Source organism: Sinohyriopsis cumingii, chromosome 7 (genome assembly GCF_028554795.1).
Source record: "Sinohyriopsis cumingii isolate HCF-2022 chromosome 7, ASM2855479v2, whole genome shotgun sequence".
Classification (NCBI taxonomy): domain Eukaryota; kingdom Metazoa; phylum Mollusca; class Bivalvia; order Unionida; family Unionidae; genus Sinohyriopsis; species Sinohyriopsis cumingii.
The window spans coordinates 56,571,516-56,594,293 of NC_142967.1; the positions used below are offsets into that span (position 1 = coordinate 56,571,516).

At 34.4% G+C, this 22,778-nt stretch overlaps 2 protein-coding genes across 17 annotated transcripts in view; one reads left to right on the top strand and one right to left on the bottom strand.

The window, feature by feature from the left end:
- The window catches only part of LOC149795307 (uncharacterized), a 50,722-nt gene extending 41,945 nt beyond the window's left edge, over positions 1-8,777 (top strand). The window contains exon 5 of the mRNA XM_089965045.1: positions 4,400-8,777. Within this exon, the coding sequence (XP_089821171.1) occupies positions 4,400-4,444 (45 nt within the window). The 3' untranslated portion in view covers positions 4,445-8,777. The remainder of the gene's footprint in view (positions 1-4,399) is intronic.
- An 11,803-nt stretch (positions 8,778-20,580) lies between these two features.
- LOC149795308 (pleckstrin homology domain-containing family A member 1-like) overlaps positions 20,581-22,778 on the bottom strand; it is a 100,527-nt gene continuing 98,329 nt past the window's right edge. For 10 of the 16 annotated variants that reach the window (XM_089965052.1, XM_089965056.1, XM_089965057.1 and 7 more), the window contains one exon: positions 20,582-21,640. In XM_089965052.1, coding sequence (XP_089821178.1) covers positions 21,509-21,640 — 132 coding nt within the window. In that variant the 3' untranslated portion in view covers positions 20,582-21,508. Of the gene's footprint in view, positions 21,641-22,778 lie in introns of all 16 variants that reach the window. The other 6 variants (XM_089965062.1, XM_089965060.1, XM_089965063.1 and 3 more) reach the window with 1 other exon arrangement.

Consider the following 22,778-nt stretch of genomic DNA (forward strand, 5'->3'; position numbering starts at 1 on the left):
CAACAATTCTTCTGATGAGCAAACAGCATCCTGTAAACTTTAGGTGCTATTTAGGTATTCTAAGAGTACTCTCCATTTCACTTTATGACTTGTATAATGTATATTGATCCAATGTAATTTCTGTCATATCTTAAAATTTTGAGGTGTTTTTAACATTTTAAAGATGTTTGCCAATCCATGGACAGTGACCTACATTCTAAAGATTGTCTGCAATTGGTGAGCCAGAAATGGTACCATTAAGGGGGTTGCTTTTAATATATTGAAGAATAATGTGAAACTCAGGAAATTTTGCACGATGGGTCCTGTATTTGTTGATGGCTCATTAAAAACAAACTTGGGTTGAAATCAACAGACAGCTAATAGCCAAATAGGAAAAGCATGACTGGAGATGTCTGAATGAGAATGTCACAATAATAAGATTAGAGAAAATGAGCATGAGAAAAAAAATCTCTCAAAGATAGCTGGACTGTCAAGAGAGTTTTCCATGCATTAGTTTTCAACACAAAAGGCCCAGTCATCTTGGTACCACCTGTGCCTGACTCCACTATTATCACTGGACATTGTTAAGCCTCCAAAGTTTGTCCAAAAGTTGTGGAACACTACCAAACCATCCATCCATATGGTGCCCAAGGTATATAAACAGCATCCAAACTTTGTGGCATCCACCAACAGATTTTTGGCTGAATCCCATTATCAAAGATTCACATAGAGGCAGACAGTTTGAAAGCCTCTATAAATTTAAAAGTGTTGTATAAACAGATACAAAAAAGGGTATACAAAAAGGCATTTAATAATTGGATAATGAGAATGCTTTAAGAGGTGCATTGGGAGTTCATTGAGATAATGCATTGATATATTGTTTACTATTAAAGGACTTTGTTGTATAGTGCATTAATATTAAGAACTTTTTTAATAAGCCCTGTGCATATATACTTGTAGGTTACTGCATTTGTAGGGGAAAATATGAATGAGTTTTTTTGGCTGGAAATACTGCACGACCTTGGGAGTGCAGTATATCCATCTGCCAAAACGAATTCGTATTTTCCCATACAAATGCAGTAACTTTTTTATCATATGCTCATTTTCTTATTTTACCTAAGGCTTAATTATATAAACAAAAATACACTACAAGAAACAAAGTAACTGAAAGTATGCTATATTCCAAACTAAATACACAACCACAGTTTCATCATTACACAACAACAACATTATTAATGCACACATAACTCTGCCCACATAAATGTGAACTTAGTCAAGTGCTAGACATAACTTTCAAAATAAAATGGCATTTTGTTCTACTTAAAAATGAAATTTGGAGTCATATTGTGAATGAATGTACATTGCAACAACTTTTCCATTTGATCTGGAGGGAATAGGTTTTGGTATTTTTGTCAATTCTTCTAAATTTCATGATTATGGGCTGGATTTATTTGTGCCAATTCTACATGAAATAGATTGAACTGAAGCAGCCAGGGAGAAGCGTGTTGACATCTGCAAGTGTGTTACTGTTCTGTCATTGAATGTTCGAAATCATAATGTGGGAAAAATATGAAGTCTTTCAATTGTAATTATCAAAAAGAAGCTTTGGAATTTAATGTTTATTTCATTATGAGTGCAATTGCACTTGGAATATTGTTGAAATTACAGTACAGTTTTGAAATGTATAATCAAGCCGGAGAACCCATGACATGGCTCATGTAATTCAGATTTGCAGAACTAAGAAAGTTCATTGTGAAGAAATTTAGGATGAAAAACTAAGTATATTTTTTGCCATTCTTATTTCCTTGTCACTTGCATTTTATTTTTAAGGACCCTGTCTGGCATCTCTAGCTAGCCTAAATCCGAAACATTGTATCAGAGTAGTTCCTAATACACTATTGGGCACATGTGAGTTCATTATGAAGTTGTGCGTGAGTGCAATATTGTAAAATACTGAACAATAATAATAATAATGTAAAGTTAACAAAGAAAAAAAATGAGCATATAATAAATCGAAATATACCTTCACATAGAAGAATAGTTAATTCGAAAAAGATGTGACTTTTGTTCACATATGAAAAGAGGTGTACACATATGAAAAGAGGTGTTTACTTTATACATACAATCAGTGTATTAGGTTTGACTGAACAGATTAACATAAGACTACCAGAAGTTGTATTGTTACTTATTTTATTTTCTTCTGATTAAAAAACGCTTAAGTTGTACAAAATGGATATACATGCAGTTTTTTCTGCACTTCCCTCTCTGCAGATTTAATAATATGTATAAATTGTCTTTTAATGTATTGGAATTGAATTACATCTGGATTACAGAGAAAAGAATTAAAGGGAGGGATCATTAGCAGTAAAACTTTGTAGTACCTTTGTATAGCAGATGATAATGGGCCAGACACTGATTCATTGTTTTAGTGTCAGACTTGTAGAGATGCCATGTCATTATTTACTGCATTTACTAAAGGGCAGATATAATCAAGAATAAATTGTTCTCCAGTTTGCTTGGATTTGTTTTAATAATTCTGCAGCAGCTGGGTCAATAATTATGTGCTTGCTGGTTTATCATGGAAGGAACTGATAATCTTTCAATCTATTTTAGTTCTACTTTTCATAGACCAAAAGAGCTTATGGAATAGTCTGTGTCCATTGTCCATCATCCATTAGCACAAGTTTATTATCATTACTTCTCATAAAGCACTTGCAGGATTGCCAATTAGACTGTACGCTCTCATTTATCACATGTTTTTTTTGTGTTCCTAAATGAAAATGTGCTGATCTGATGTTCAATATGGCCACCATTGCAGCCATCCTGAAAATATTATTGCCACTATTCCTACATGAATAGTATTATTAACATGGGGTTTTACTACAAGACATTTTATGCCGATCTGACATGACTAGTATGGGTAACAATAGCTGCCATCTTGAAAATCTTGTTATCACTACTCCAACTGAATGAATGGTCATATCAACACTGGACTTTCACTAAAAGTCTTCTTGTTATGTCTCGTTAGGCCTAAATGAAACTGATGCTGATATGATCTCCAATATTGCCACCACTGTAACTATCTTGATATGTGTTTGCTGCTCCTCATAACAACATGGGTTGTGACTTCTGAAATGTCTAATTGGTCATAAAATAAAGTGGTGCTGATCTGATGTCAGATATGGTTGCCATGGTGCCCATCTTGAAAATCATGCTATTGCTTTTCCAGAATTGATGGTCACATCAACATGAAAATTTTCACTCAAAGACTTCTTATGATGTCTCGTTGGTCCTAAATGAAAAGAGTGCTCATCGAAGTTCAATAAATTGGCCACCATAGCAGTCATTTTGAAAATCTTATTGCAATTCCTCCTGAACAGAAAGTTATATTGATGTGGGGTTTTCACCAAAACACTTTTTGTGATGTTCAGTTGGCCCTGAATGAACACGGTTTGATCTGACATCCAGTATGGCCACCACACCATGTTCATCTTTAAAATCTTGTTATTGCTACTTCTCCGGAATAGTTACGAGGTTTTCAATAAAACTTCTTATTATGCCTACTTGGTCTTAAATGAAAATGGTACTGATATGAGGTCCACCACAGCAGCCATCTTGAAAATATTGATATAACTACTCCCCTGAACAGAGTCATATTGACATGTTTTCTTTTAACCAAAAGTCTTCTAATGACGTCTAGTTGATCCAAAATAAAAATGGTGCTGATCTGATATCTAATAATGCTGCCACTGTGGCCAGCTTGAAAATTTTATTATCAAAACTTCTTCTGAATGGGGTTTTCATTAAAAGACCTCTTATGAAGTGTTGGTCCTAAATTAAAATGATGCTGATCTGATGTCAACTTTTTGGCATCATGAAAATCTTGTTTTCGCTCTCCTTTCAAAGTGCAAGTGATTTTTGACATGGAGATTTCAGCTGAAGACTTCTCATGGTGTCTTGCTGGACTAAAATGAAAATGACCATGGTGGTTATCTTGAAATATTGTTATCTCTTCTCAGAAGTGGATGGTATATCAACAAGGGATTTTCAAAAATAGATTTCTTATGATACCTGGTTGGTCCTGAATGAAAATGGTGACAGTCATATATCCAATAGGGCTGCCAAGATGACTGTCATGCAGATCTTCCCATCACTGCTTCCCCTATCATTATGATTGGGTTTTGACCAAAAGACTTCTAATAATGGCTACTTTGTCCTAAATACAAATGTTGCCAATCTAACACACAATATATCCACCACCACAGCTAATTTGACAATCTTGTTATTGCTGAAGAATATCCAAGATGGTTTCAGCACTGAAGAGTTAAAAGAAAGAAATGGTCTTATCTTGAATTCCTGAAAATTCTTATCACCCAGAAGAGTGTCAGTCCCTTCAAGAGACTTTTGTTTCTTCTTTCAGTTGTACAGCGAAGAAAAGACTTTCCTATGCAAGATGAAGAGATAGTTTCACCTTTAGAAGCAGTGACATATAGACTGAAAAAAATATTATACCAGAATTGTTGTAATGGAGACAATTAAACAAAGCGGAAGTCATATGAGATTATGCATTTGGATGTGACATATTTGGAATTAATGCCTAAATTTTGTGAAATCAGCAAGTTAAATGATGCTAAACAAGATAATAACTACAAATTAAACATTTATGTTGTTTGTTAGAATTCACTTACCTAGTCCTGTACTTAATAAATTCCATGAGCATCTATTTCTGGGCCAAGAAATTTAAATAATACCTTCTTTGTAGGTTGTATGCAGTTCTGAGCTAGTAACATTTTAAACTTATTTTAGATAAGGAATTTTTCCAGTCCTACCAATTATAAGTGACTATTGGTAAGTTTTCATTGCAAACAGAATTTCATAAGCAAGAGCAAATATATAACAGTATAATCTTACAAGGTATTTCTTCAAGTTTTATAAGGTTGCCTAGATATCCTGTGTGTCATATTCTTCTGTGTATGCCATTCACATCTAGTAAAATCTAATGAAATCTCATCCACATCATTATAGGGCCCATTAGCTGGAAGTTTTGGGTCACTTCCTTTCTGTTCAGGAGGAATAGCAATAACAAGATTTTCAAGATGGTCACTGTGGTGGCCATATTGGATGTCTGAGTGGCAGCATTTTCATTTAGGGCCAGCTAGGCCATGGGTTGTTGTTGTTGTTGTTGTTGTAGGGTTTAACGCCATTTTTCAGCACAAGATAGGCTATACATGGCGGCCGATATTAATGGTGGAGGAAGAACCCGGGAAATCCCCGGAAAGAACCACCGACCCTCGAGAAGCTACAGGCAAGCTTTCTCACATACCCACATTGGCCGAATCCGAGACTCGAACCCACGCAGACAGAGGTGAGATAGCAGTGATCCGTAACGGATAGCGCTTTAGACCACTCGACCACTCGAGGCCCCCCTAGACCATGAGATGAATGTGCATGTAAAAAAAATTGTCAGTCTACATGTACATGTAATTTATGAGGATTAGCATTAACAAACTTGTTCTTAGAGACATCTGGATAATGATGGATGATGGATAACAGATGGCATCCTATCCCATAAACTCCTCAGGTCTATGACCAGTAGAGCTATAAAAAAAATCCATAGGAAAATTTCAGTAGTCATTCAGATTATGAGTCAACTCAAGAAATTTTTCTTGTCAAACTTAAGGCAGTCATCTGTGTAAAATTAATGCTTATTGTGACTGAATCATTACATTAGGACATTATCATTAAGACGGGACTTTTTACCTCAGTAGTCAATAATCTTGACCCTATTAAAGTTTTATGAATTTTAAAATACTCATTCAGAGATTAAATTATGGATAATTGGTATTAGGGTTCTATTTTATGATACTGAAATGGGGACAGATATTTCACTAAGAGTAGTGTAGAAAACTGCACAACAACCTGTACATTTTGAAGTGATTTTGGATTGCTTGGACCCTTACAAAAAGACGACAGTCATTTTTTATGCTGTTGTAAGGTGGAGTGTATTATGTTATTCTTGAAAATCTTCTAATTGAATTCATCCTGAATGTAAAGCTATACTGATATGGGATTTTTCACAAAGAGACTTCTTATGATGTCCAGTTGGTCCTAAGTGACCATGGTGCCAATTTGACATCAAATATGGACACCACGTGCAGCTACATTACAATGTGGATGGAGTAAACATATGATGAGGAAGAACCCTATTGATTTTAGAGACAAAAGTCAAAGGTCAAGGTCACTGGAACTAAAGAATGCAAATGTTGTGCTACACATTAACATTATATCACAGATATGGATCAAACTTTGTGGATGGCTCACACGTAGAGTAAAGAAAGAAAAAATCTGTATATTTTGAGATCCAATGGTCAAGAGCACTCAGCCTGAAAGAAGAAGAATGGTTTCTACACAAAAACTCTAGTTCTTCATCACAGATCTGAACAAAACTTTGTTAATGGCTTGGATAGTTTGCATTCTGGTTACTGAAAGCAAAAACTTGGATTCATAATCCAAATGTAACTGTGACTGACAGAAGAGATATGGTTTCTGCACAATGACATTATTTCTATAGTATACATTTTTTTAACCTTGTGGATGGACTATACTTTGAGTAAGAAGAAGTCGATCGATTTAGGGGTCAGAATCAGAAGGTCAGTGGTTAAGGTCACTGTGGCTGAAAGAAAAAACATGGTTTCTGCACAAAAAGTTAAGACCTTGACCAACAGTTTCTGGATTCTTTATGCATTGGGTATGAAAGAAGTCAATTGATTTGGAGGTCACAATGTCAGGGTCACTGACTGAAAGAGGAAAAATAACATTTGCATAATAACTTTAGTTCCAGACCAAGTACCTTCTCCAAAATTAAGATGCTAATATATTCTGAGGGTCCAAAGGTGTCACTGTAACTCAAAGAAAAATGTGTTTTGCAGAATAACTTTTGTTCTAGATTAAGTTCCTGACCAAACTTGTGCATAGTTTGCACTTAGGGTAATAAAGAAACCTATAGGTTCTGGGGTCTAACAGTCAGTCAGAGGTCATGGCAAGTCTATTAAGAAGGTAGTGTGCAGAATAGTACAGTAAGTGTAGTTCAATACCATATATTACTGATCATCAGTTCAGATCATTGAGACTTGTTGGTCAGTAACCTCCAGTTACCACCATGCCCTACTAGTGTCTACATATAGGATTATTATATATAGGGCAAGTAAGTATTATGCTATTCATGGTACTCTTGTTTTAAAAGTTAAATACTCCAACACTGCATAATTGAAGAGGAAACTAAATGCATGTCTGACAATAATGATGGATACCGTAAATAGATATTCAGAAAACTTGCATCCTATGAGATTACAACAATGAAGACTTTATACTATGATATATTTTAATTTTAATCACTCACATACAAATATATAACAAAATGGTGAGCCAATATTAGTACAACCAAAAGCATATGATTTGCTATGACTGCATTGGGTATCAAATATAGGGTTAGAGTACTTGAACTGACAGACTCAGATTCAACTTGATTTTGAGAATTTGAAATTGTGGTTGCCAATGGCATTATCTGTAGCCGGGTCAAAGGACATGCATACCCGCCCCCCCATATCAGACAAATGAGAAAACCTGAATACAAAATATGAGTACATTTTTCATCAAATTCCGCTGAGTACATTACATTATCTTGGGTAACCGGTCATACCTTGAACATGGGTTGCTTTAACATCAGACAATGGTTTGATAGTATGAAATAGTGAAAAATTAAGCTTTACAACTTGTTAGACCACACACAGCATACCTTGCAAAATCATTTTATTAAATGCAGGTAGTGTATAATCCTCCTCCCTAAAATAGTCCTGTCTACAGACCTCTTCTCTATGTACAAGATAATGAAACATGAATAAGAACCATATTGGCAAATTTAACTTACATGAAAAGAAAATCATGTGTCTTTCAGATTGATGAGCTGTCTTTTTTTTGGTCAGGTACTCGAGTCCCATACTTGGACTTTAGTCAAATATGTGTCTGACTTGTACTCTGTTACTCATTGCAGCACTATGATTCAAATACTCGAGTACTCATTGCAGCATTATGATTCAGGTACTCAAGTACTCATTGCAGCACTATGATTCAGGTACTCTAGTACTCATTGCAGCACTATGATTCAGGTACTCTAGTACTCATTGCAGCACTATGATTCAGGTACTCTAGTACTAACTGCAGCATTATGATTAAACTGCAGCAGTATGATTCAGGTACTCAAGTACTCATTGCAGCACCATGATTCATGTACTCTAGTACTAACTGCAGCACTATGATTCAGGTACTCTATTACTAACTGCAGCACTATGATTCAGGTACTCTATTACTAACTGCAGCACTATGATTCAGGTACTTAAGTATTCATTGCAGCACTATGATTCAGGTACTCTAGTACTAACTGCAGTATTATGATTCAAGTACTCAAGTACTAATGGCAGCACTATGATTCAGGTACTCAAGTACTAATTGCAGCACTGTGATTTAGGTACTCAAGTACTCACTGCAGCACTATGACACACATATATTTAAATTAATAAGGTTATAGAAACACAGCTCTGTTTGAAAGTTAACAGCTTTCGCTTGACATTAAACTCTGGATTACCATGTTCTACTGCACGGTGGCTATTTGAGACTTTGAAACATATGAAAATCATGTTAAGAAATGTATGCCATTGTTGATGATCCCTCTAGTAATAAAAGCTTATAGGACAGTTCACACATGCATGCAACAATAAATAAAAACAACAGTGCAAACAGAATTAAATCCTTGGGGAATGTAAAGTGAATGCATTTCTTTATATTTTAAATTAGAACTTTTTCAATACTTAAAAATTACAAAACCTGAACACATAAAAAGTTTCTTGACTGCATAAAACATGAAGCAAATTAAAGAAAATTTTAAAATTACAAACATAATATGATATACGATTGCAGAAATTAAAAAACTTTGTACAGTGCATTTTATAATATTTAAATAACACAGTAGTCATCATTACCATATATACTTGCTTATAGGCCAATTCCAACTGCAAGCAACACAGACTCTGATCTGCCAAAACACCAAGTACTGGCAGATCAGGGCCCATATTGTTCGTCCTACTGATTACACTAAGCAAACTGCATAGACATAGATCTGCTATAGCATAATGCAATGGTAGATCTGGGTCTATACAGTGTGAAGTAGAACTCAACTTATTAGCAAGTACATACCATAACTAAAATGTGCCACAAGAGCTACTGTAACATTTGTAATTTTTCATACACACCATCATTACCTAATATTTGAAATTATTTGTTGTCCTCTATGTTTTGATATAAAGAATCATATCTCAAAATTTTGCAAATTATAGCTACTTTAAAAATTGATAATTAATTTATGATTATTTGTACACTTGAAAGAAATAATTAATAAAATGTGAGTGGAAAATTACAGATGTTATCTTATGACCTTTTACAACTGTTGATTAGCATCATGGAACTTTTATGTCTGTGTGCTTGTAATGACACTGTGGGAAGGTGGGATCAAATATCTATATACTATAAATGTTTACAATCTTCCCTCCTGGAAATATTTATTAGTCCCTTTATTAACTATTTAAAATGGATTTGTTTTCATCAGCAACTACAATACTGCTGCAATATGGTCTTTTTAAATTTATTCTGTTATTCACCAAACAGGTTCAAATTACTGTGAATTTATTTTTCAGTGTATCAATTCTTGTTTTCACCAAAATATGACATTTTTCCAGCATATAAATTCTTTGATTTGCCTTTTAAGGCTTGTATTGTTCATCACAGATGGATGGGTCTTCATATTTGCAGTGTGTAACAACACTGCAATTCTAAACCACTGTGCTAGAAATGGTTGTTGTTGTTGTTGTAGGGTTTAATGCCATTTTTCAGCACAAGATAGGCTATACATGGTGGCCAGTATAACTGGTGGAGGAAGAACCCTGGAAAACCCAGGGAAGAACCACCGATCCACGAGAAGCTACTGGCAGGCTTTCCCACATATCCACACTAGCCAAGCCTTGGACTCAAACCCGCGCAGACAGGTGAGATGGCAGTGATCTGGAATGGTGAGCACTTTAGACTATTCAGCCACTCGGGGCCCCGTTAGAAATGGTATATTATACAATCACTATTTCCAGTTATTTTGCAGAAACCATTTTTCTTCTTAAAGTCTGTGTCATTGTCCTCTGACCCCAAAATTAATAGGTGCCTTGCCACAAAGAGTGATCAATATTTGTGGCATAGGACTCAAGTAATTTTGTGGAAACCATTTTCCTTCTTTGAGTTCTTCTGACTCTGACCTTTGCTGATATAACCCCCAAAACCAATAGGTTTCTTGTCTCAGATGCATGCCATCTACAAAGTTTAGTCTAAGCATTTGGTACAGAGCTTAAGTAGTTTTGTGGAAATCATTTTTATTTTCTTCTCATAACTTGATCTCTGCCCTGTTGACCCCAAAATAAAAAGGTCTCAAATACAAGCCATACATAGAGTTTGGTCAGAGAAAGTGAAAAAGTACTCAGATATTGTTCAGAAATCATTTTTCATCTTTGAGTCACTGAGACTTTAACTTTTGACCTAATAAATTAATAGGTCTCATCTCAAATGCAAGCCATTTACAAAGCTGGTCAAGGTATCTGGTATATAAATAGGGTTGTTGTGTGGAGATTTTTCCCGATTTCAGTCTAAGTGGCCATGACCTTGTATCTTTAAAGCCTGAACTTGACAGGTTTCTTCCTGGTCCCAAATGCAAGCTGCGTATCGGGTTTGGTAATTATAGGTGGTGTAGAACTTGAGTTATTGAATGGAAACCAAATAGGGTACAAAAGATGGATGGGCATCATAACATGGGAACTCCAATTTCTGGCTGGCATATAATACTTGATACCACTTGAATGAATTCACAGTATCTGACATAGTTAAAATCTATAAAAACAGAACATTGTTCTCATTGTAATAAAATCTGTTGTAGCAGTTTGGATTTTTAGAGTAAACAAAACCTGTACTAATATGAATCGTGGTTCATGTCTCGGTTTTGAAATCAGATATGCGAACCCTGTTGCACAATACCATTTTTTTAATTTCATGTATGAAAGCATAGTAATAATATCTTTTATCTTGTAAGCTATACTCATTTAGATTGTTTTGAAAAGAATATAATTTTTAACTTATACAGTATGTAAATAAATACAGTATTTAAATAATTAAACATGCATAAAACATCTCTTACTAAATACAATGTAGGACCAAAGTTGGTTACCTCTCCTGAAACCTTAAGTAGTGGCAGGAGAAAACCTTTAGCAACAAATGCTTTTTTTGTATTTATTTCAGTTATATTTTCCTGACCAAGATAGTTCTCTTACCACAATAACATTATCCTGGGATAAAATATTTCTAGAAACCTGAATTATAAAAATAGACCAGGTTTATCAATGTGAAGTAACATATTTTTATTTTAATTTATTCAAGACAAGGTCATAAGAACAACTTAAAGGTGTATTGCTGGGAAAAACTATTGCATGTTTATAGTGTTTGCAATAAATAAATAGTTCTAAAAATGTGATACTTCTCTGTAAGTAGGAAGGATAATATTCATTTTTATGAATGGAATTTTTATAATCAGTTAAATCAACTTTTTAATGACAATGTTGTGATTTTGGTTGGTGTTTATGGATGTTTTATTTACAAGATTTATAAAACAATTTTTTTTTTTTAATATGTATTGTGCCTTTTCTTTCAGAGAGGTTAAACATAGCTTTAAAACCATTGTTGTGGTCTATATCCTGAGACTTATTATTCTGAGATTGTTACCCTACAAATATTTCACAGTGAAACCACAACAGAAAGAACTGACTCTATTATTATAGTCATTATAACATAAGAAATAAAAAACAACAAAAGTTTGTGAAATACATGCTTGAACATGCCATTATACATTGGTATCATACATTTTAGAACCAAGCATTTCAAAATGTAATATTTTTTTTAAATTACTTAATTCCTACAAAGATGATTTCAGAATGAAGGGAAGATGAAGCTGGAGTATAACATTATGTGACTGATACAAAAGCTTGATATATGACTGCATATATCTGATTTTAAAAAATATTCATTTATTTTGAAAACCTTTGTTGCATACAGTTTAGACTTTCTGACATCAAATGAAAATTATTCTGAATATAATGAGAATGATTTTATAATTAACATTTGTTTTATGATTAGAATTCATTGTAAGTATTGTTCTACAGTAAAGTATAATGCCAGTTTTATAAAAGAAGAAAAATAAACAAAATCTGAAACAATAACCTTTCTTACAATAGAAAAGGAACTGAACTCTGAATACAAATAGCAACTGAAAAATTACATCCAATAACTGGCAAAATTATTCAAATTAAAGTCAGAATTACAGTGGAATAACATTTCAGTCAACATGGATGATATAGAATGGACTGTAGTGCATCTAATATGACAACTGACTAAAGTAAGCCGCTGAAACTCAAAGATCAAAGCATTGCCCTAAACAAGCCAACATGGCTTTGTGGTAATTGTATTGGACTTACAACCATGTGGGTGCTGATTTAAATCCTGACAATGAATTTACCTGTGTCAGCTGATATGGGTTGTCCCTGGGCAAGACATGTTGCTTTGGTTTCCTTGGCACTATACAAACTTTATGTGTTGATGTTGCCCAAAGCCTAAATATACTGTCCTTAAATGTTTTATATAATTAAATGATATGGGCATAGCAAGAATAATTTAAAGTGATAATGAAGAAAAATCTTGACATTGTCAAGCAAATCATAAGGTAGGAGATTATGAATATTTTAATAAATAATATCAGGAATTTCATTTATGAAGAAAAACACTGTACACAAATAACTAATTTAAAAGAGTTGATGTGCACAAAAAAATCTATAAATACATAAATGTAGAACAACTTGAAAGAAACAGCATTCAAAATAGAAATATAATTTAAAATACAAAATGAAATCAAAAACTTTAAAAAGCATGTCAAAAATTAGCTTGCTGTCCTCCACTTACGTATAATGTTTCATGATTTTATATCTTTTTCCCTAGGAAATCTTATAAGAAGTAATGTATCTTTTCATCGTATATGCATCACCCAACTGTGACTAACACTGAACAAACTGTCCCATCATACAATGCACTGGCAAATACAGTCAAGGCTTCCTAATTTCTGTATTATTGAATGAACATCATAGACTCTGACATTTTGGAGCATTATGCAGTCACAGCAGATCTTGGCATCCATGCTGTTTATACTTGGGTGCATATTTTCTCCAGGGAAATACAATGAAACCAACCCTTGAACATTTAATTTTCTGGGATAGAATTTCTGACTACAAGGTAGCCTGAAAACACATAACTTTGAACTTATGACAGCCGAATACCAGGTAGCTTGAACAAAAATAACTTGTCCATCATATTAGTTTTTAAAAAAGATTCTTAAGATAAAAGAGAAAACCCTATCCTAGTTGGAAAGAAAATCCCAATCCCACCCCAAATAATTAAATACACAGTCCCTAAATACCTTTTATTATATACTCTGATTTTTGTCCCATAGGCTTAACATAGGAGCAACAGGACAATATTATCCTGTACATTTTGTCATCAAAATGGTTTATATTGTCATGAAATATGGCATTATGACATCATAAAACTTTTATATTACAATATCTTACAACTTTGCAAGATATATTCAAGCCTGTCATGAATGAAGTGAAGTAAAGACTCATAAGAGCCTGTTTATACAGTAAAATCTGTCTTGAAAGACCACCCCTTCTGCAAGAAAGACGGGTTTTTACACTATATAATAAATAAATCTGTGCATTGACAATATGGTCTCTCAAGACAGGTGGTCTCACCTAGCAGTGGTCTTTCAAGACAGGTTTTGTTGTATAAATATTTGTAATTCTTTCTTTCCACTGATGTTAAAGGATAAGGTAACCGATGGCAATGACATATTAGAGCACATAATAAACTGGTTATTGTATGATATATACGTTGGGATGATTCACTGTTTTGGCAAGCTCACTGACCACATGCCACTGCTCCGGTGGCCAAGTGGTTAGAGCGTCTGCCTCAGAAGTGGGAGGTCATGGGTTTGATCCCCGACCGAGTCATACCAAAGACTTACAAAAATGGTACTAACAGCTGCCTCGCTTGGCGCTCAGCATTAAGAGGTTAGTGTTAGGACTGGTTGGCCTGGAGTCAGAATAATGTGACTGGGTGGGACATCATGCTACATGTCTGCTGCATGATGCCCCAGTGCTAGACATCACTATAAACTGCTACATTGCAGACATTATAGCAATATGACTGAATTTTTTTAAAGCTACATTAAAAATCCAAATCAAATCACATCACATCACACTGACCACATGCCAGAACAACTCATCAAATGATTCCTAACTATCTTTCATATGCTTAAAATTTGTGTGTTTTTCTTACTAAAAATACAATGACTGAGAAAATCATAAATCCTTTTAGAAGTTACATAACAAATTAGCATGATGAGAAGTTCATGAATTTGTTGCACTATTCTTTATTCCTATTCATTAACATTAAAAAAAATCTTCAAAACATGAAAAGCACCCCAAAAAAGGTGGTCCAATCCAATCAGATTGATGGAGCTGCAGTAACTCATTCAGCATCTGACTCATAAACTGAGGATCATGGGATTGATACATACCTAGGCCAGCCTCCATGGTGTGTCCTTGGGAAGGGCTCTAGGCTCCCGTTTCCTCAGAATGATTTAATTAGTAAAATGTGCTGAAAGTACCATTAAACAAGAAACAACCAATCAACATGAACGTGGTGATATTTTTTTGCCAACAGAAGAAACCAATTTATGGACAAATGTTTCTTCAATCAAACACATCAGGAGTAAATCCACAACCTTGCAATCCAGCCCTCCATAGCTAAATATAATGCTAACCACAGATGAGTTGTCTCCCCATGGATAGATGGACTTTCACTTTATACTGTCAATTATCAGTTATTACTGCAGTAGCTGTACATGGTCTTCAAGGGATATAACAGCATGGAAGAGTGTGACCATATCATAATAAGAGTCCAGTATTACTGAAAAAAAATTATTTTATGTACTGGTTTCTTTTTCGAATACATAAGCCAATTGTAATATATTTGGAGACTAACTACGAGGAGGAAGGAATTACATCCCCTTATCCCAGACTTATCCTGACCTCTGACCTCCTATGTATGTGACGCAGCTTAAGAGTTTTGTGCAAAATATGGGCTTTGCTAAGCATATGGTTTATGCATGGAACTGGTCTAGAGGAAACAATTTTAACTTACAAATCCAGCATAATGTAATGTGACTCGTGTCATGATGAAGCCACTGAATGTTTTGTTAACTGATACATGTATGTATATTAAATTCATGTGGAGTTGGTTTAGTTCCTTCTAGGTTGAATGGATGACCCATCACACCCAGGACAAAGCCTGAGCAGAAATATTGACCTTCCTTTTTATGTTAAGAACAAGTGAGATTTTCCACTTCTGATCAGCTCAGTTCACTTCAGGGACAACTTTGGGGTGATGATTGGGTCCAGTAGATGCTCCCTGGACAAAGGGTCTAAAGAAGATAACACCAACTAGACAAAGGACTAATTCCCCAAGAGAGGGAACATCTTCTTGGTAATGAAATCAGGAGCTGTCCATAAGGGGAAGTCTAACCATTATGGCAGAACTGCTGTTAGATCAGGTCAATTGACAAGGTCTGTATCTTAACTGATTTTGTCTCCTGCAGGTAAAGGAACCAGAAAGCAGGTCTTGAATGAAAGCTATGAAGATTCTGGAATGCTGTTTTAAAGGTTGGTTTAAACAACCATGCCAGAACTGTCAGAAGATTCCATATTGGACAAAGGACCAAAGAAATAATTCTAAACTGTGATGGGAGCTAACTTAGGGCAGTCAATATATGTATCAGCCAATCACAACAAAGATATCTATGCAACTGACTATGCAACTGAACAAGGAGAAAATCTCATTAGACCATTTCACTATGCTATGTCATAAGCATACACTGTACTTGGAGCTTTATGGCAATGGCTTTTTATGTTGACCAATGACAACAGTTGGTTAAAGTGTTGGAAGAAATCACAGCCTGTCAGACACAAGATAAATAGCTACCATTTAGGTGCCATTGGTGTACTACATTGTTTCTTTGAAATATTGCTTCTGATAAATTTTATGAGAAAAACCTGCTTCAAACTGGATACCCATTTTTGCTTCTAATTTTGCTAATAGTTGCTGTAGGGTTTAATGGCATATCAGTACTAAGTTGCCAATTAAAAGTTAAAAATTGTAAATATAAAAAAATGCAAGAAAAAAACATAAAGGAGAATAGAGTCTTAAAAAACCAACAAACACCAAGTACTAAACAAAAATCTTAAAAAGAAAAATAAGTTAAAATTCTATAAATTAAAGATAAAAGTAAAACATGCAAAATCCTTAAAGCGTGAAGTCAATTTTTATATATAAACTGCATTCACACAAACAGTCCATGATTTTGTCTGGTTGTATATCTGCCTCACAGATTGGAATCTGACACACTCAACAAGAATGTGTTCCACTGTAGTGGACACTTATGGTATCCACTCTGGACAAAGCTGACCCTTAGATGGTAGAAATGCATGAGCTGGGTATGCATATTCCAATTGTGATGGGCACAATAACAGTTCCTCTCTGTGATATGTTCTTTATGAGGGAAGCCACTCGCTAATAGTGGCTTTGAGGTTCTGAAGCTTGTTTGTGGAGTTTTCATTCCACATACAGTAAAGATTGTTTATTATGTTCTTAGAAACAAGGTTTTCTGTATTAGAACTTTTTACAATTACTTCCCAAACTTAATGATTACTAAGCATACCAATGGCTTTGTTATAACATTCCATTGTTATAACATTTAGTTATAGCATTAGAGAAAATTAGCTGAATTAAAATGCTATCTATCACCCAACATGCCAAAGCCAGATAAACAATAGAAGTCATCTAAATAACATAGGTGCCAGATAACACAACTGTAATAATCATGTCATAATTAGAAAATAGCAAAAGCCTAACAAAGACACCAGGTAACAAAGGAATGATAATCACACATCATTTGTATTCAGTACATTAGCATGAATGCATTTAAAGTATGAAAATAAAATGTTTTATACTTTTGGACTAAAATAATTTGATTTTTACTAAAATAATAATAATCATTTGCTATCATTCCATACCTATATGTTAAATGAGTACAGCTTGAAGTAAATCTCTCGTGTTCATTTTCAGTCCTGACTGTTGTGAAAAATGGCTGAAAATTCGCGGTTAGATAAAGAAACAACTGTCCCTAAAAGGAACTTACACTCTACTGGGCTCAAAACTTTTCTAGGAATTCAAGATAGGACCATTTCTTCATTTTAACTAATGAGTGTTGAAACCATCTCTACTTATTCTTCAGCAATAACAAGATTTTAAACTTGCTGCTGTGATACACATATTGGATGTTAGCTTGTCACCATTTTCATTTAGGACAAAGTAGACAGCATTAGAAGTTGTTAGGCCAGAACCCCATGTCATAATGATCATCCATTCAGGGGGATTAATGACAAGAAGATTTATAAATCAGTTGTTTTGGCAGCCATATTATATGTATAATATAATTAGCAACCTTTTCATTTAGGATCAACCAGGTATCAAGAAGTCTGTTGCTGAAAACCCTATGTTGATTCAGCCATCCATTTGGAGCTGAGTAGAGATAGCAATATTTTTAAGAAATAACTTTCTATTCAGGAGTACCAATAACAAGATGTTCATGATGGTTGCCATGCTGCATGTCTGTTTGGCACAATTTTCATTTCAGTCTAAATGGACATCATAGGAATTCTTTTGGTGCAAACCTCGTGTCATTATGACATACTGTTCAAATAGAGTTGTAATAACAAGATCATTAAGATGGCTGCCATGGTGTCATATTGGACATCAAATTAGCACCTATATTTTTTATCACCTATACATCATAAGAAGTCTTTTAGTGAAAATGCCATGTTGATACAAACATCCAATCAGAAGGATTAGCAATAACATGATTTTCAAGATGGACATGGTGGCCATATTGAATGTCAGTGCAGCACCATTTTCATTTAAGATCTACTTGACCCTGGGATAAATGTTTGTGCAAAGTTTCAAAGCAATCTTCTGTGTAGTTTAAGATCAGCAATATCAAACCTGTGTCAGTAGCTGGGTCAATGACGGATGACAGACAATGGACAACAGACCATCCCATAAGCTCTTCTGGTTTTGTGTCCCTTTAAACACAAAACTTCAAATAAAAAATATGTGTAACAGAAGTCTGAGTGTGAAATAAATACTCTGTGCATTCAATATGATTTCTTGTGCATGATGTTTCAACAGACTGTGTTGCAAACTGTTTTATTAAGGCAAGATTTAGTGAAGCAAACAGATGTCACTACCAGTGAAAACACTGCTCACTATGGTGCATGATGTCTACTTTGGTCTGGTTACGAGGTTGTGGATTTCTGGATGTGTGTGTGTCTGTGTGTGTGTGTGTGTGATTTGGATTTTTAATGTAGCTTAATGCCGAGTGCCAAGTGAGGCAGTTGTTAGTACCATTTTTATAAGTCTTTGGCATGACTCGGCCAGGGATTGAACCCACGACCTCCTGCATCTGAGGTAGATGCTCTAACCACTAGGCCACCGGAGCGGTCAATTTCTAGGATTATGTTAATTCTGATAGTGATTGTTCTTTGTAAAATTAGTGATCACCAGGACGCAGTTGAGTTTTTGAACAAGGATATTTCACATAGAAGAGATTTTTATGATTCACTGACTGGTACATGTACATATATGTTGACACTATCATCAAATGGTAAAACTTACTGGTTTATCATTTTTTACATGACAACATGGATTTCTACAAATGTATGTTGTTTTAAATTTAATACCATTACATATCAGTTCTGACAGTTATCATACCAGTGTAAATTTTTTACTATTTTGTCCAATATCATCAACATGGACAAGTTCATATTCACTTTTTGAAGAAGAAAAATGATGAATTTGGAATTGTTTCTCTGTTTTAATGTTTGGAAAATCTCAGTCCCCTGGGAAATACTATAAACAATCTTGAAACTTGACTGTACTTTGCCAAGTATCAAGGTCATGCTGATTTATATAATAATTTAAGTCACTATATGGAATCTTCCATTTGGAAACTGGTGAATGCAGGGCGGCATTGGATGCTTTACCTGCCCTGCTCTTTGCTACTGTTAATGCTAAAGTAACTGGGCAGATATCGGTAGACAATACCTTTTGCAGAATGTATAAGCAAATCATGTTTTTGTATGATTTTGCACATTACAGGGCTCTCCCTCATATCCTATCAGGCATCACGTTCTTTGTTTAATTAAATAGTTTGCAAGGCTTTCAGTGTGAAAAGAGAATCTGAAATGATGATGGTGGAAGTTGCCAGTTTTCCAATTTTATTGAAAGTGTTCAGTAGTACAACAAGACGTGTCAAGCAGTTTAGAAGCTGATAGTGATATGGCCAAAGTGATTGTAATGTGGGAAACAATTAAAAAAAAATATTAAATTTTAATCAAGTAATAGAGTCAACAGTTACCACCATCAGGTTGATAACTAGCAACACGTGTGAGGGAAACCAATGACAAATTTGTGTAATTGGGTCATATTCTTCTTATTGTTGGGCTGGGTCAGCATGACAAATCCAGGTAACTGGGTATATTCTGGTTGACCATCATTTAGTATTCGTTGAGCCAGTCCTTCATTCAGTAAGGATTAGCCAATCATTTTCTGTATTAAAGGGAGGTGGGTGTTGGTATGTGATATAGTATATATAGATGGATTGAGATTTTAGAAAAAGATGTACAATGGAGATATATATATATATATATATATATATATATATATATATATATATATATATATATATATATATATATATATATAAAGAGAGAGAGAGAAAAAGAAAGAATTATAAATGTACACCAGACAGAATGGAAAGTGCTATCCCTGGATTCTATAGAAGAATGCTTGATAATAGTAGGCAGAATTATTATTTAATACATATAATACTATCATACAGGTTAGAGAATTTTTAATTTGTACTCTACAAAAATTCGAACCCAGATCCACAGGTAAATGGCACCCATTGCATTGCCTGCAAGGCAATTTACTCTGTCTTGTATACAGCTATAATTCTCTACAAATATTTCTTTCATAGGAATCCAGAATGACTGTAGATAGATGAGAATTAATTACTGGGTCATCATGTGAGTGTGTCTGCTACACACGAGTGCATCTAACACCAATTGAATAGCATAATTTTTTGGTGATGTGTGCTTAGTTGTGAGGGAATATGGGCTCATGTGTGCAGGCAAGGCAGTGGGTGCTGTTTACCCATGGAACTGGGTTTGAATCTCCGTAGAGTACAAATTAAAAATTCTCTAACCTGTATGATAGCATTATTTGTATTATATATATATATATATATATATATATACACACACACAAGAGATATGTGTATTAGAGAGAGGAAGACGAGAGCAGTGAATTAAGATAACTTGTTAGACTGGAGTGATATATCAGAAAACCATGTAGCTTGACAGTGGACAGAATATTTGTATGCGTATATGTTGATATAACAGTAGTTCTAAAATGACTTGGTGATTTATTATACATCATTGAGGTCCCCTCACCTTGAACCAAGACTGCAGGTCAGACATGGTAGAGAACTGCTGTCCAGAGTGGATATCATCTTTTTCTGCTGAATAGTCATGGACTTTTTCAAAGTCATGAGAGTCTTGTAGCTATTTGAGAGCAAAAGGTTTACTGTAATCCTCAGCATTAGCAGTTTTGAAATTTAAGGAAGCCTTTTCCTTCTGGGTTTTGATATGGTGGAAATTTTCAGACTGTTTTTCTTGAAAGGATATTTTTGGAGACAGTTTAAGCTACAGTAATAAAATTTCTGGAAGTGTTGTGCCCATTTCATCAGATTTTTTTCAGTGCTTGATACATCGTGTATTTATTTTTGCCGATGATGTTTTGCAAAAATCTTGTTCCTGTTTTCTTGTCTGAATGGCTCATTTTTTCAAATGCTTCAACTGCTTTTTTTATTTACCAGGATAAGGAGAAAACCCCGAAGTCATCCAAATGCCTTTGATATAGGAAGCAAGACTTTGTAGAGATTGTCAGTTAATTAGATAGCTAAATATGATGGTTTCGCTAATCATGCCTTAATGTTTGGTATCTCACTTTCAACAGAAACCATAAACTATAAAAATGTTGATGATGTTTCTGTGAGTACCACAAGATAAAATAAACCTATATCTTGGTCAGCTGATGTAGTCATGTTGCTGAAAGCAGTGGGCAGCCAGTGGCATCGTCTTTCACATAAAAAATATTCAGTTGATTACCAGAGATGCCAGCTTCTCTTTGAGCTACTGCGGCTACTGTTCGTCTGACGCCCAGATCTTTCTGACAGCCTTTGATTTGGTCTACCTGTCCCTTCTCCGGCTGTGGTAGAGCTGCGGTTCTCTGTAAACTGATGTTGAACATTGTGATAATGACAATTGGATTGAAAGCTTTTCAAAACATAAGAATTAGTAAAACACTAAATGAACATATATTTAATAATTTGGTGTATGCCAATACAGATTTATATAAGTACAGTGTTAAAAAAAACAAATATATGAAATTCAAGTGAACTTGAGATTACTCTCCTGGCTAAAGGCTGTCTAATTGCCAAACAAGTGGATGCTTTCTGCTGCAACATCTGTTGATTGCACAGACAATGAAAGCAATAGTTTCAAGGTTTCATTAGATTTTGTATCTTTATCCATACTTAATTGTGCATCTGCATCACATGTCCAATTACCATGGGTCCATAAATGCCAGTACATTATATCAAAATTGGTCAGATTCTGTTCAACGTTTCTTTAAAGTTGTTTAAATGCTTTTCCACTTGTAGTAATGGCAACCATATGTGATGCCAGAACAGCATCTATGGCGATTTTTTTATAATCTGGCTAAGTTCTGTTAAAGTGTATGTTTGAAAGTTTTAAAGGTTTGGCTATTTTTGATAAATACAACCATATTTGATGGTAGGTTGGCATTATTTGTATAAACTAAAAATGTTCTTCATGCCAAAATGATTTCTGAAATGCTGTTGACTGTTGTTGTCTTTTTAAAGTTCTTGAAAAGATTTGTAATTTTTTAAAAACAATGACTATATTTGATGGCAAATAAATATCACTTATATAAATTTTAAAGCTATTAATACCAGAGAGCTTGTTGTCAAACTTAGTCAAACTCAGCAGTTTCTGGGATAAAGTCACTTAAATTTTTTATATTATTAGTAATGTTGGCCATATTGGATGGAAGATCAGTATACTTTTAGCAAATGTAAAGGCTATCATGCCAGGATGCTTTTTACCAAGTTTGGTCAAATTATAATGAGTGGTTCTGGAAAAGAAGTCATTTAAAGGTTTTCTGATTTTAGTATGGGTGAATATATTTGATTGTGGATTGGCATCATCTTTGTAAAAATGTAAAGTTCTTCATACCAGGAGGCTTTTTATCAAGTTTGGACAAATTCTAAAAGTCATTTAACCGTTTTTCTATTTTAAGTAATTTGTTCAAGTTTAAAGGGCTTCATGCCAGGATGCTATATGTAAATTTCT